Genomic DNA, 12,792 nt, shown 5'->3' with positions numbered 1-12,792 from the left:
AGAGAAGATTTATTAGGCTTCTCACTTATCTACCTTCCTATTGTTTGAGAGAATTATAGCAGGACAGCAGAGCTATAGGATTAAAAAGAGAGGGAAAGTGCCCTTTGAGTCTAATTTTAGCCTCCTTTGCCTGACATTCAAGATTCTTCCATGTGATACAATTCTCCTTTCCTTTCTCATACTGCTCCTCTTCTCAGCTCTAAATTGGGCCCTGCTCTTGCATACAGATTTGTGAACTTGAAATGTTGCTAGAGAGGATAGGAAAGAAAGGGGGAAGAGGGGGGAAATGAAGGAAGAAGAAGAAAGGAAAGGGAAAAAAGAGAGAGGAAAATAAGAATATTATGTGTTTCTGGGGAATGGGAAAAGGAAAGCCCAGGGTCTCACTACCCAATTCCCTCCCTCTTCACCACCCTTATCCCCTTACCTTTTTGTGGTTAGGTTTGAGGCATCGAACAAACAGAGGGTTGCACCTGAGAGTCAGGTAAGAAAGTAGGCATAAGACTCTAAAAGTCCAGACTTTTCCTTCTCTCCTCCCTCTAAATCAATGCTTCTCAAACTTTTTGGTCTCAGGATTCCTTTACACTTTTAAAAATTATTGGGGTCCCCAAATAACTTGTTTATATGGATTATTGTTATATAAGAAATTAAAATTTTAAAATAAATTATTTTATAAGTGAATTTTAAAATATGTGTCCATTAAATAATAGTAAATCCATCATATATTAATATAAATAACATTTAATGAAAATAACTATTTTTCCAAAACAAAAAATAATTCATGTGAATTGTTTTACAAATTTTTACAAATGTCCTTACTGCCTGGTTTAATAAAACACATCTGTTTCTGCAGTCTCTAGTGAGATACTGTTTTTGCTGAAGTATATGAAGAAAATTTCCCCATACTGGTATGTAGTTGGAAGAATATTTTAATAGGCAAATAACCTGACTTCACAGAGCTGACCTCACAGACCCAATGGAGGGACATCAGGAACTCCCAGAGAGGTCTGTGGACCACACTTTTGAGAACTGATGCTCTAGTCCCTTCATTCCACCCTCCCAGTCACCTCATCCTGCCACAGAGGAGTAATTTTACAACCAACCCTAATCAAAGCCTAATAAACTACCCATGGGAGAGTCACTGCTCTGCTCCTTCCCTCCAACAAAATTTTGAACTATCCTTGGCAGGGCTGGAGGCTGGCTAATCAGTTGCTCCTCTGCCTCAGGTGCCCTTCCCTGATGAGGAAGCAGCTATGACCCAGAGATTTTGGTCTGCCCCCCAGCCCTCCTTTCACCTCTCCATCTTGTCCACCAGGTCCAGGAGAGACTGCTGAAACTTGGCAGCCACAGTGGGAGCCTTGTAGAGACGAGTGAGTGTGTTATTCTTCCCCAACCGATGATGGGAGATCAACTGAGCATGACTGGCAAAGAGATGAGCCACAACCTGGCACCCGCAGAGCCAGAGGGAAGGAGAGAAAGAAGGAGAGAGTGACTTTTCTGTAGAGAAGTCCATGAGCAGTGGGTGGGTGGGGGAGTGTGTAGAAGTTCAGGGTAGCCACAGGAACATGATCAAGGCAAGGAGGGCAGAGGAGACTCCTTAACCTTCATGCCAGGTCAACCAAGGGCACGCCAACAACAGCTGACCATCCCTGCCCCCTCCCCCAGCCCAGCAATACAGGAAGGATCTTAGCATGCATCTACATATACATCTCTTCAGCCTTGGACATTTTCATTCATTCGTTTCCTCATTCAATAGGTATTTATTTAGTGCTCCCTAAGTACACCCAGGTGCTGTATTACAATATGGGGACAGATACCAAGACCAAAGCAAATAATTCCTGCCCTCAAAGAACTTATACTTTATAAGAGAAAATAACAGGTAGACTGATAGGTCAATATAAAATACAAACAATAAAATATCCAACCTACAAAATAATGTCAAGGCCAGTGGAAGGGAGATACCTTTCTAGAAGAAAGAATTCTGGGAGAGGTGGGGAGAGTGATGGGGAGAGGAAGATGGCATGTTGGGGAGGACTCACTTGAGTTTTACTTCGGACAAACAGGTCTAGTACATCCTGCCTCACCTGATCATAATTTTTGTCTAGGAATTTGTGCACCTGAAAAAAATGAAAATTAAAAAAAAAAATGACAGGGTGGGTCAAGGTAGCGCCTGCAGCATTAGTCACTCCATTCGATGGATGAGAAAATCTGTCCAGCAGAGGTCAAGCAATTTAAAATCATAGAATGTTACAGCAGGAAATGGATCTCAGAAACCAACCCCATTGTTTTCCAAATAAGGATATTGAGGTCCTGAGATTTGTTAACCTGCCCAATATCTTGACTAAGATCACAAAATGATGTTAAATGGTGATGCCGGTATTCAAACTGGGATCATAGAGACCTAGATACTCTTGAGAGATAGGATACTATAATGGATAGAATTCTGAGCCTGAAGTTAGAGAGACCCAAATATATATTAGCTATATACATTGTAATCCTCTTGAACTCAGTTTTCTTTTCTGTAAAATGAGGATAATAAGAACAATATCTATCTTACAGTTGTTTTCAAAACCAATAAAATCCTTAAAACAATATATGAGAAAGAACTTTGCACACCTAAAATCCCATAGTATGAGCTTTTATTTTCATTTCCTGGGGTTCTGAGAATGAAGACTCTATATAAGTCTAACATCACTTTGAACTCCCAGCATTGAGCATAGCATCTGGAAATAGGAAAGCTCAAGTCAAACATAAAAGTTTTGACTAATCAACAGGGATTAAGCACCTACCATATGCTACTATATACGTTAGGTATAGGTATACAAAGAATAAAACAATCCCTTCTTGTCATGATCTTGGAGAAACTTCCAAGTAATTCAGGGATTCCTGGGATCACTCTCCAAGCCTTCCCCCAACAAGTCAGAACAGGTAGCGAGGTAGAAACAGATAGGTATGTCTGAAGAGGTCTCTCACCTGGTAGGTGACTTTGCCAGCATAGTGCTTGATGGTGAATTCAGGCAGGGGCATCTTGGGCTTGGAATAGAGAGGGTTGGAGCCATGGTGGTAATGACATTTCTGTAGGAAAGTGTGGTCTGTGGCCTGGGGAATAGGGATGCCCAAGCAGTGATTAGACAAGGAAAGGAGAAGGGGAAAAGGGAAAGAAGGGAAGGGTCCTTTTCCTGGAATGGCCACAAAACATTAAAATTAAGTAAAATTAAGATAGATCTGCCTACTGGACAGTTGTATTTGGATGTTTCATTGTTACTTAACACTGTATGTCTAATATTGAACTCATCCTTCTATTTCCACCAAAGTAGCTCTTCTTCATAATTTCTTTATCTTTATAAATAGACATTCCTACTCCTCTATGCTACTTATTTCCCTTACCACATATCCCTGACTATTCTCCGCTCTTTGTCTCCCATATTCATTCACCTCAACATTTTTTAATATCCTTTCATTCTCACTACTATTACTCAGGTATCAGTTCTCATTACCTCTTCATCTAAACTTTCTTTTTTCCCCCTGAGCCAATTGGAGTTAAATGATTTGCCCAGGTTCACTTTATTAATAGAGATAAAATAAACTTTCTTAATAGAGATCTCTCTTTCTTCCAATACATCTTACATATCACTACTAGATTGGGTTTTTCCTGGCACACATCTCACTCCAATGCTCAAAAATACTCAATGGTTCCCCATTGCCCAAACAAGTTAATGTGAGGGGATTTTAGAAAAAGGTGATTTTTAAAAAAGAATTCCTATTGTTACAACTATGTTCTCTCTAGGGAGTGGTCAGAAGAGAAGCTTTATGAGACTTACCTGGGGGAAGCAACTCTGGTCATCTAGAATCCTGAGGATACCATAGGGTTTCAGGCAGATAAGGTTGATACAAGGCTGGTTGTCAGTGAAGGTGATTTCTCTCCAGTCTATTTGCTCTCGGATGTATTCATCCTGGATAAAGGTTGCCCACTCCCAGGTTTATATAAGACTTTTTTTGGGGGGGAGGGTGAGTAAGGTGACCCTTTCAGAAGTTTCACCCAGTCCCAGTTATTTTCTCCTCACAGAACCTAGTATAAAGTTGAACATACAGCTGGAATTCTATACATGAATCTTTGAAAAACATCTGTATGAATATCATGCTACATCCTCAGAGTACAAGGAAGCATGAGACTTTGCTCTTCGTGGAGCTCAATATTAGTTGGAGATAAAATGTGTGAGATGATGAGAAGGCAATTTATTGTATTCTGAGGAATTAAAAAATGATGGAAAGCCAAAAGGCTCATTTACCTGGACCTAAAAGGATGGGTAGGATTGGAGCAGCAGAGAGGAAAGTGGAAACCATGGAATGTGGAGCATTTTCCCCCTTCGGGGTAGGAAGAATAGAATGAGCAAAGGCACAGAGGCAGCTTGGTTTGGGAGAATCTCCCCTTCCTCTCCTGTGCTCCAGCAACCTCCCCTTTCTTCCTCTACAACTGATTTCTTGACTGAGGGCTATGCCCATCAATGAGAGAAGATCTGCCAATGAACTGACTGAATGTTGAAGGATTTGGATGTCTCTAAGAAACAAACTCAAATCAAGACAGAAGGTTAGAATCAGGAGATCCCCTCCCTCCCCAGGTCCTTCCTTGGCTCACCTGCTCCTCTTGGAAGACAATCTTGTTGAAAAAGTACTGCAAGTATTCATTGGCGTAGTTGATACACAGTTGCTCAAAGCTGTTGAAGCTGAGATCCTGATCACAGAAGAGCCCAATTACAGGCGTCTCAAGAGTGGGCAATGGGGAGGAAAGGGCGAGTATAATCCTATATCTCAGAGATTGGTATCATTAATCAACAACAAATTTTTAAGTGCATCCTATGCTCTAGGCATAGGGATGAGAATTAGGGATATAACCATAAAATTGAAAAAAATCACAAGCTTACATTTGAACAGAAGGATAGCATTCAGAGAGGAACTTCCTTTTGGGTCTTTCCTCAATCAAATAACCCTCCCTCATCATTTACTTCCATGTGATCTCCTATTTCATAACAAAGACTTGGCTCCTGCCATGGATTAAATGAGACATGGACAGATGAGAACAAAGAAGAAAAAAGGGGAGGAAATAAGAACCAACCAATCAGCCAGATCTATCAAATTAAAAGAAAAGACAGGCAGACAAAAACAGACAGATGTGAGAGACACAGGTGCTAAGGATCAAGACATACAAATATAAAAATAGACACATTCATCTAGAGTATGTATTGACTTTTTGAGTCTCCTACTGCTCAGCCATGACTGAGATCCAGAAATAGTATGCCCTATTCCTTGTCCAAGATATCCCTTCTTCTAAATTTTTTTTCTGGTATTTCCATTGGCTGTCCCCCACGGCTACAATGCTCTCCCTCTTCCATCTCATCTTTGCCTCCTGGCTTTCCTGGCCTCTTACAAGTCCAAGCTAAAATCCCACCTTCTATGGGATCCCTTTTATTTTCAGATCCTCCTTAATGTTAGCCCTTTTCCTCTGTTGATTATTTCCAGTTTTTTCTGTCTATATCTTGTTCTGTATAGTTGCTTGTATGTATAGTCCCCCATTAGCCTGAGTTCCTTAAAGATAGGAACTATTTTTTCATTTTTCTTGGTATCCTCAGTGTTCAACATAGTGGTTATCACATATTAGGGAATTAATGGTTGACTGAAAATGGTGAATTCTCTGGACAAGAGAATAAAGGTTGGACCTTGAATCTACTCTTCCCCTCATACCCACCTCAAAGCCATAGATATCCAAGATGGCAATAGAAAGAGCATCATTCTGGGGGTAAACCAATGTGTTGATCCTGTCGATAAGCCAGCCAAACAGCATCGAATACAAAATCTTGGCAATAGCATCTCTGGAATAAAGAGGATGCTTGATTGGATTGAAGAGGAAGAAGAGGAGAAGGAAAGTAAGCAGGAGCCTGGGACAGACAAGGGAGAGCAACATTGGGGGAGAATAATCTAATTAAGGACACACAGTCCCCTGTGTCTGGGCCCTACTACCGTACCTGGCATCCACGGCACTTTCCACAGTGAGGGGGGTATAAATCTTCTCTCTCATTGTCTCCTGAAGAGGAATGCCAGAAAGACAGAGCCAGGGATGAGTTTATCCAACAACTTTGTAGGATTTTAGTTTAACTTTGACCTGACAAGGCTGGGGTGGGGAGTGGGGATTTTCTCCTTTTTATAGATAAGGAAATTGAGCTCCAGAAAGATCTAGTGGCCACACAGTCCACCACCAGAGGAAACTATTTAGTAAGATAATTTAAGACCACCCTATATTGCCCTATCCCCCTCACTTAGCAGGGGTGATAACACTCCGGATTTAAGTTGTTCAGGGACAGACCAAAAACCTGTGAAGGTACAAAAAGGCAGCTATAGAAAGCTTCATTATGGAGAATTTATGAGAAGGCAAATTGCAAGCTAATCTATCTACTATCAATAATTTCATAGACCTCGCCAAGTAGCAAATATGTGGAGAAATTAGGTCTTGTATTACTTTTAATCCAAGGTTTTGCTTTGCTTTTTAATCTAGGAATTGAGTATCTAAAGTCTTTTAAAAATTATTGTCTTAATTCTAACAGAAAACATGAAATTTTGAATTCTTAGAGGAGATAAACTAAAAAGTTGAATTGAAGAAAATATGCATTGAAAATCAGTCCATTGGTTTCCATCAGTAGTTGGCATATCATTGATTTCCCCCAGAAGCACAGCAAAGAATTTTACTTCAAAGATCAAAAAAAGTGAAAAATTAAAAATAACAATCATCAAAACAGGAATGATTGTGCCCTTTTGCAACACATGATTTCTTGCCTTTTCATAGACTACTTCTTTATTCACTTTTCAATATCTTCTCCTTTTTTTGGCTTTTTCATATCTACTTAATGTTCAAAGTTTTTTTTAAAGATTTTTTTTAATTATAAAAGTTTTATTTTTCATTGATTTTATTTATTTAATGAACTAGTTATCATTTATCATTTCATTATCATTTATCATTATCACTTTTTCCTAACCCTGGCAGTAGCTGTTCTGGACCTTTTCTTCTCAATCAATCAACAAGTACCTATTAAGAGCCTACCATATGCTAGGTACACTGTGCTAGGTGATGGGGCTACAAAGACAACAGTGAAATAGTCCTTACCCTCAAGGAGCTTAAAACTTAGTTAATGGAAATAGCATGTAATCTATGGGCATGTACAAAATAATTACAAGATAATTTAGGAGGGAAGAGGTAATGAATAGTATTTCCTTTCTTACATTTAAAATACATACATGCATACATACACACATACATATGTGTATGTGTGTATGTATGTATATATGGAGAGAGAGAGAGGGAGAGAGAGCTTACATATAAGCCATGAGAGTCTATCAGAAGTTCTAGACTCACCCCTGTGCAGCTGCAAAGCCAGTCACCTCTGCCAAGAGACTTGACAGATTTAGGTACCTCTTTTATCATAGTGAAATGGCTCTTCTGTCTTCTATGTTAGCCAGATGCATAAACTTGTTTATTCTTTATTTCTATCTTTTCATTAGAGTTCTTTTACGTACTATACAACCCTGTGGTCTGCAGAAACGCTAAGTTGTAGGATGATTGCAGAAAGGCCTGGAGAGACTTACATGAACTGATGGTAAGTGAAATGAGAAGAACCAAGAGATCATTGTACAGATCAACAGCAATATTATACAATGATCAATTCTGAAGGATGTTGCTCTTTTCAACAGTGAGATGATTCAGTACAGTTCCGATGCTCTTGTGATGAAGAGAGTCATCTACAAGAGAGGGGACTGTGTGGACTGAATGTGGATCACAACATAGTTTTTTCACTTTTTTGTTGTTTTTGTTTGCTTGCATTTTGTTTTCTTTCTTTTTTCCGTTTTGATCTGATTTTTCATGTGCAGCATGATAATTGTGGAAATATGTATAGAAGAACTGCACGTTTAACATAGATTACTTGCCATCTAGAGGAGAGAATGAGGGGAAGGGAGGGAAAAAATTTGGAATACAAGGTTTTGCAAGAGTAAATACTGAAAATTATTTTTGCATGTTTTGAAAATTAAAATTAAAATCTTTATATAAAAGTTCATGATATAAAAAGAAATGCCAAGCTATGCATATTTTGTTTAAATATTACAAAAAAGGAGAAGTTAAACATTTTTTTTTTGTTCAGGCAATTGGAATTAAGTGACTTGCCCAGGGTCACACAGCTAGGAAGTGTTGTGTCTGAGGCCAGATCTGAACTCAGGTCCTCCTGACTTTAGGGCTGGTGCTTTATACAATTGCACTAACTAGCTGCCCTCAAAGTGATAAAAGATTTGGTCAGGAGTGGAGGGGGAAGCCAATCTGGGGGCTTAGTGCTCTTAGGACAGATCAGGAAAAGAGCAGCATTTGCGTTTAAGCCTGGGATATTATAGATTAGGGATTCAGATGCTCCTAGAAAAAAAGTCATGATACAGTGATAGGAGCAAGATGCCTAAGAGCAGCATGTGGGTAAGTTTTCTGTCATTTTCTGTAATTTTCAGTTATTTCTAATAGGCTAGATTTCAAAGGAAAGCCACTCCCTTTGAGGCGAGAGAAAGCTGAAATCATGTCAGCCTCCACAAAGGAAGGAGCTTTCCCCACCCCAGCCTTGCTCACTAGCAATATCTACTATACATACATACATATATTATTTATTTCTATTGTTATAATTCTTATGGTTATTACTATTTTTTGTTTTAAACTAAAATTACAAGGGCAAACTTTTCTGTGGGATATTCTTTCCTGTTATTTTATTGGTCCTTCATTATCAAAGAGGAACAATGATAGCTCAAAGGTAATGTCTTTATTTGCCCATCATTTGGATATAAGTGAGGCAGAGCTGAGCAAAGTCCTTCTTATTCTCTTCTCCTAAATACTCTTTGTATCTCCAGCACTTTACACCCTGCCTTGGAAGTACTTAATAAATTCTTATAGATTAAGTAGATAAAAGTTTTGTTTTGGGTATGGATTATTGTGATCATTTTTGCTTGCATGTTAAAAATTAAAAGTTTTCTTTAAAATATAACTTTTTCAGCTCATTTTTGTGGTGGCTAAAAATTGGAAATCAAAAGGATGGCCATCAATTAGGGAAAGACTAAACAAGTATATGATAGTAAAGGAATATTATTGTGCTATAAGAAATGACAAGCAGGATGATTTCTGAAAAAATCTGGAAAGACTTATATGAACTGCATAATGAAGTGAACAAAACCAGGAGAATAACACAGTTGAAAGCAATATTGCTCAATGAAGAACTGTGAATATACGTGGCTATTCTTGGCAATATAATAATTTAACACAATACTAAAGGACTAATGATGAAGCATATTATTCCTTCAGAGAAAGAACTATTATTGTTTGAATGCAAACTGAAGCATGTTCTTTTTCACTTTCTTTCTTTCATTCTTTTTCTAGTATTTGTGTCTTTTTGTATAAAATTGCTAATAATGGAAATGTTTTACATAATTATACACATATAACCTATATCTGAGTGTTTACCATCTCGGGGGGTGGTGGAAGAGAGGTGAGGGAAGAATAGATAGAATTTGGAATTCAAAAATTTAATTTAAAAAACCCAATTGTTAAAAAAAAAGATGTTTATATAATTGGGGAAAATACACATATATTACATATAATATGTATTATGTATAAAATATATTCATATATGTATATATGCATACACATGTATGGATATATGGGTGTGTGCCTGTGTATGTATTTGTATAATATAGCTGCTTTTAGCCTTGCAAATTGATTTGTTTAAAGTACAACACTTTTTTTCTTTTAAACTTTACAAATGGTTTCTCTCCTAAACCACAACCCCTACCAACCAATTCCAAGATAATAGCAACTCCTCTCAAAGAGGTTCTCAGGATATTTATTGGCATCCAGGCCCATCCTGAGAGATCTACTCCTTCCCTACATTACTGACTGTATATCATCCTCAGATTAATCATGGAGACCAGTCTGCTATAGGTTTTCAACTAGACAATAGATGCTTTCACTTGAAGCCTCTGAAGGTAGGATTTATAAGTATGGGAAGGGTTATACATGAGGTGCATGTTGCCCAATCAATTAGTACTCACAAATCTTTAAGAATACCTGAAGAGAGAGTTGTCCTATCCACAAGGATTTCCATCAGAAAAGGAACTTTTTCACTATGTAAGAAGAAGTAATCCAGGCTCAAATTACATTGCTTCTGAAGTCTCATCTTGTAACTCTTATATTTTCATAAGCATGACCAGAAGAAAAATTTACAGACCTGGAGAAGAGTATCATTCATCTGAAAATGCCTGAAGAGGTCCTGGCAGTATTCACCCCTCTTGCACTCAATAGTCATGGGATCTGGATGATTATGATGACTCTCTGGAACAACTTGTGTCCTCCAATAAATCTCACTATAATAAGCATGACTTGGGCACTGGGTTTTGCTTTGGCTATTTAGTGGTGAAGAATAATATTTGCAACATCACTATTGCCTCTCCTCTTCAAACCATCTTTCACACAGATGCCAATGTGATTTTCCTAAAGTCCAGATCAGATCAGGTCATACTTCTACTTAATATACCTCAGAGGTTTATATTTAGGATTGAAGTGACTATATCCTCATCTCCATCTCTTGCATCCTTAATTTCCTTCAAAGCTCAATTCAAGTGCCACCTTCACTGTTAGTACCATCCCCTCAAAATACATTGTATTTTTTTATATATATTTGATTTATACTTTTATTGATATATGTTGTCTCCTCCCATAGAATGTAAGCTCTTTAAGGGCAGGAATGATTTCATTTTAGTCTTTGTAAACCCAGTACCAAGGATAGTTCCTGGTATGTAGTGGCCAGTACCAAGGATAGTTCCTGGAATGTAGTAGTTGCTTATTTAATACATTTGATCTGTAATTCACAGCTTACACAGGGTTGTAGGTTTAATGATTGAAGAGACATTTGTAGATTTCTATTTATCTAATCTATTATGTTTATATGGATTGCACATATATAATCTCTGTGTATATAGGTAGTTAGGTAGATAGATAGATAGATATAGATATAGATAATTTTAAGTGAGGAAGCAAAGTCCCCATTAACATGAAGGGATTTGTCCAAAGCTGAAGTACAGAGAGGACAGGTGGTTCCATAGTTGGGATTTAAACTCAATTCTTTCTGAGTTCAAATTCTGCACTCTATCTACTTTGTTTCTTAAAAGAGAACCTGTCATGACCCCAACCTGATTCAAGGCAGAGGGATTGATATACTAAGAGTGCTGGAGATTTGTTATTCTCTCTTTATCATATATGACTACACAGTGACCTGTGCACCAGGACTCACAGTTACTTTGAAGGTGATGGCCTTCTGCAGTCCCTCTGGGGAGATCTGGAGCAGTTCCGCTACAACCTGGATCTCCCGGGCGCTCACCACAGAAGCTACTTCCTGGGCATCTGTCTGAGAAATCCAAGTTGACCCAATTAGACTAGAAGAGGGAAACATTTCATCAGAGAAAGCTCTCAGAAGACAGCAAATCCCTGAAAAGGAAAAATGGCTTCCTAGTCTCTCCTGGATCAATTTTAACTCAAGGGGTGAAATGGAGATTAATCTGTATCTGAGAGGTGTGCTACAGTCAAGTGATTCAAGAAAAATGATTATTACATTTTCAGTGTGAACATTTACACCTTGGAAATCAGCCAAAGCTCCAAATCAGGCCTTACTTTATTGATTTTTGACTCAAAAAAGTGATGGAGAAAATGCTAACATAATGTAGATTAAACTTAAAAGTGTACTGTGGGTTGGAGAGCCAGTTAAACATTTACCAGTCCCTCTCTGCCTATGCTAGCCTTAGGGAGTTCTGATAGGTATTCTAAACTGAAAGGCTCAAGTCATCACAAATACTTCCCAATGAGGACATGCTGGAAACATACATAGGAGAGGCCCTGAGGAAAAATGCACCCCAATCATTTTCCTTCTCATTAGGTATGGGACACCTTCTTTAAATTTATACATATCTTTTATGAGGGTGTTGTTGTTGTTGTTTTGTATGCTCTCTCTTCTCTTACAACACGAGCTTCTCAAGGGAAGGAATTATTTTTGTTTTTCTTTGTGTCACTAGAGTACACAGTGCTTGGCATATGGTGCTGTACAAATGTTTGTGAACTAGTGAACTAATAGACACAAAGAACAGACGTTATATGAGGACCCAGTCTTGCTACCTCATTACAGTCAGAATCCAGTCTGGATCCTTTCCCCTTTCCCTTTATACTGTTACACTTGGCCTAGCAGAACTGTAAGGAGCCAGCAATGATTATATTACTACTTCCACTTAAATACATTTACTATATATAGCTTTCCTCTAGATGGAAAGATTATTAATTTCTTCTGATTCATTGGTCACATCTGTTATTTTCACATTTCTGTGCCTCAGCTGCATTGCCTCCCCCATAGTACTAACAACTGATAGTACTAACTGATAGGGGTATGACCCATACGGGTCCCTTTCAGTATCTTACTCCCTCCTCAGGCATCTTGTCAGGAAACCCCAGGATAACTTTCCTTTGTGAAGGAGGAGAACTCTTAGTAGAATCAACACAAAATCTGGATTTTTGCACACCAAATCTGAAAACCTTTTTCTTTTTTGAGCCTGGGTATACACCACAAAGACCAAAGAGGAGGATGAGGAGGAGAAGGGAAAGAAAGAGAGGAGGAGAGGGAAGAGGAAAAGGAGGAAAGGGAGAAGGAAGAAAGGAGAAGGAAATGAAGGGGAAAGGGGGGGGAG

At 38.4% G+C, this 12,792-nt stretch overlaps 1 protein-coding gene across 1 annotated transcript in view; it reads right to left on the bottom strand.

Moving 5' to 3' along the window:
- The window catches only part of MYO15A (myosin XVA), a 125,224-nt gene that overhangs the window by 77,721 nt on the left and 34,711 nt on the right, over window positions 1–12,792 (bottom strand). The window contains 9 exon segments of the mRNA XM_031938533.1: window positions 425–470; window positions 1,293–1,441; window positions 2,037–2,114; window positions 2,971–3,096; window positions 3,819–3,950; window positions 4,634–4,729; window positions 5,741–5,864; window positions 6,018–6,076; window positions 11,355–11,468. Of these exon segments, the coding sequence (XP_031794393.1) occupies window positions 425–470; window positions 1,293–1,441; window positions 2,037–2,114; window positions 2,971–3,096; window positions 3,819–3,950; window positions 4,634–4,729; window positions 5,741–5,864; window positions 6,018–6,076; window positions 11,355–11,468 (924 nt within the window).

The sequence above is a fragment of the Sarcophilus harrisii genome, chromosome 1, assembly GCF_902635505.1.
Source record: "Sarcophilus harrisii chromosome 1, mSarHar1.11, whole genome shotgun sequence".
In the NCBI taxonomy this organism is placed as follows: Eukaryota; Metazoa; Chordata; class Mammalia; order Dasyuromorphia; family Dasyuridae; genus Sarcophilus; species Sarcophilus harrisii.
This window is presented reverse-complemented; position numbering and strand designations above follow the sequence as displayed.